Consider the following 2051-nt stretch of genomic DNA (forward strand, 5'->3'; position numbering starts at 1 on the left):
GGGGGGGGGGGGGGGGGGGGGGAATGACAAGGTCGCCGACTCAAACTAGCAACTCCACCGAAGGCCTTTTCTTGGGGTACAAGATGGGGGGATATTTTCTAAATTCATTTCAAAACTTCATTTACATCTCAATTAGCATATTCTCTACACAAACATTCATGAGGCTGTATGGTAAGTCAAGTGGAGAACAGTGACAGACACTGGAGTCCAAGATTTCGAGTTGTAAAGCTTTTTCATTACGCATTTTCTGTTCTACACTTCCACAGAGCTATGAATACAGAGCTATAGCCGCAGGTTCTTCCGAGGATAGTATAATGAAGGATAACGGGAAATGGGAAAGTGATTTCCACATGCACTTCTTCCATGTTCTGCACCTCCACCATTCCCCGACTTTGCTTGCATTTTCCAATTTCAGCTGCCAAAACTTAACAGAACAACCTTCGTCGCTGCAAAAAGAAAGTCAGAGCTACTGTGACAATTGATTTGGCCAAAAAAAAAAAAAGAGAGAGAACATATTTGAAATATAAGCAACTCCAAGAAATATCTTTCCAAACAATGGGCAATATGGGTACCAAGACAAACAATGGATTCGAAGCACGAAAGACATAGCGCTGTTGGGCAGAATAACTTACATGAGATCTGGACTCTCGCATATTCTCCAGCAATTCTGCTATCTCCAGCTGCTTAATCACTGTAGCATGTAACGCCTGGAACAAGCTCGGAAATGAAAATAAAGTGGCTTATGGATTTTCATAAATCAAGAAAAAAATATATGGATATTTACCCGTTTTGTCTTCTCAAGGTCAAACTCTACAGACTTGATCCTGTCCAAGGAATGTTGAATCATCTGCTCCTTCTCCAGTGGGATTTCAGTAGGCTTCTTGTTCAGTTCTTCCAACAAACTTTCCAATCTCTGGAGGCGTTGTACACATGGAAGGACCCGGTCTTGTTCACTAACAGCTTCAGCATTGACAGGTGAATGGTTTTGTGGTTCTGGTTCATCTTCCAAGGCATTGGATGGATAGATGTTGGTATCTCTCCTCCAATATTCAGCCGGCGCATTTCGGATAAATGCAAAAAACTTGACCATGAAAGGTATCAATGTTCTTTCCATATACCGGAAACTTCTCCTCACCACTTTCTCCTTAATGGCACCCAACCAACACATAAACGGAGTGCCTAAATTATGAACCAATAACCAAGGTGAACCCAATGCATGGGGTTGTATATGGGAGAATGTGGCTAAACTGAAGAGAAATAGACTAATATGGAGGTATTAATTAACTGACTTCAGCAAGATACTTGTATCCCTTCTATGTGCTATGGCAATTGCATAAAAACAAGCCTTTTCATTTCCTATTTTATTTGTGGCAGGGTTCAGTAAAACAGGTTGGTCTAGAAAGATAAACTAAAAGTAGAATTATTAATAAAGATAATTGTGACCAGCCCAGAAACAACAGGCTTTATGAGAAAGATAGATTAAGAACCAAAAGAAACACACAGACTAACTCCAGCCATTTGATGAAATCTTGCTAAGCAACTTTTAAGCAAAAGAGGCAAAAGATGGAGACTCGTGCATTTGGCATCATATAATGTCAAAAAATCGCAGCCTTTTTTCTCAATGTAATAAAAAGAAAAAGGTACCAGAACTTTTATCTCATCAGGGTGAAAATTCTAAATTGATGATATGTTCATGAAATTTTCATGCTACCATCTGTTATACACAGTGCATAAGAGCAGCATAAGATTGTAAAGATCTACCTTCCATATTTGGTCTTGCATCACCATTTAAATTTGTTGCATTGTCAATGTCAGAAGACTGGCATTCTACTTGTACATGGTCACTATCTTTACCAGCTGGACTAAAATGATCATTGCAGCTATAGTAGATACATGTATCAGATATTCCGGCCTGCAAAAGTTAAATTTTGTCAATTGGTGTACAAACATGAACACCTGTACTGTAAAATAACTGTGCAGAAGTATTCATGAATCCGCACACATATAGTTAAATGAGTGATAGAGAGAGATTGGAAAGAGGGGGGGGGGGG

At 39.5% G+C, this 2051-nt stretch overlaps 1 protein-coding gene across 1 annotated transcript in view; it reads right to left on the bottom strand.

The window, feature by feature from the left end:
* Window positions 1-86: 86 nt before the first annotated feature.
* Window positions 87-2051, bottom strand: part of LOC111376459 (phosphatidylinositol/phosphatidylcholine transfer protein SFH13-like) — a 6029-nt gene continuing 4064 nt past the window's right edge. Inside the window, exons 11-14 of the mRNA XM_022999418.1 lie at window positions 1762-1918; window positions 785-1179; window positions 633-707; window positions 87-446 (exon numbers count right to left, since the gene is read on the bottom strand). Of these exons, the coding sequence (XP_022855186.1) occupies window positions 426-446; window positions 633-707; window positions 785-1179; window positions 1762-1918 (648 nt within the window). The 3' untranslated portion in view covers window positions 87-425. The remainder of the gene's footprint in view (window positions 447-632; window positions 708-784; window positions 1180-1761; window positions 1919-2051) is intronic.

The sequence above is a fragment of the Olea europaea genome, unplaced genomic scaffold (assembly GCF_002742605.1).
Source record: "Olea europaea var. sylvestris unplaced genomic scaffold, O_europaea_v1 scaffold1508, whole genome shotgun sequence".
In the NCBI taxonomy this organism is placed as follows: domain Eukaryota; kingdom Viridiplantae; phylum Streptophyta; class Magnoliopsida; order Lamiales; family Oleaceae; genus Olea; species Olea europaea.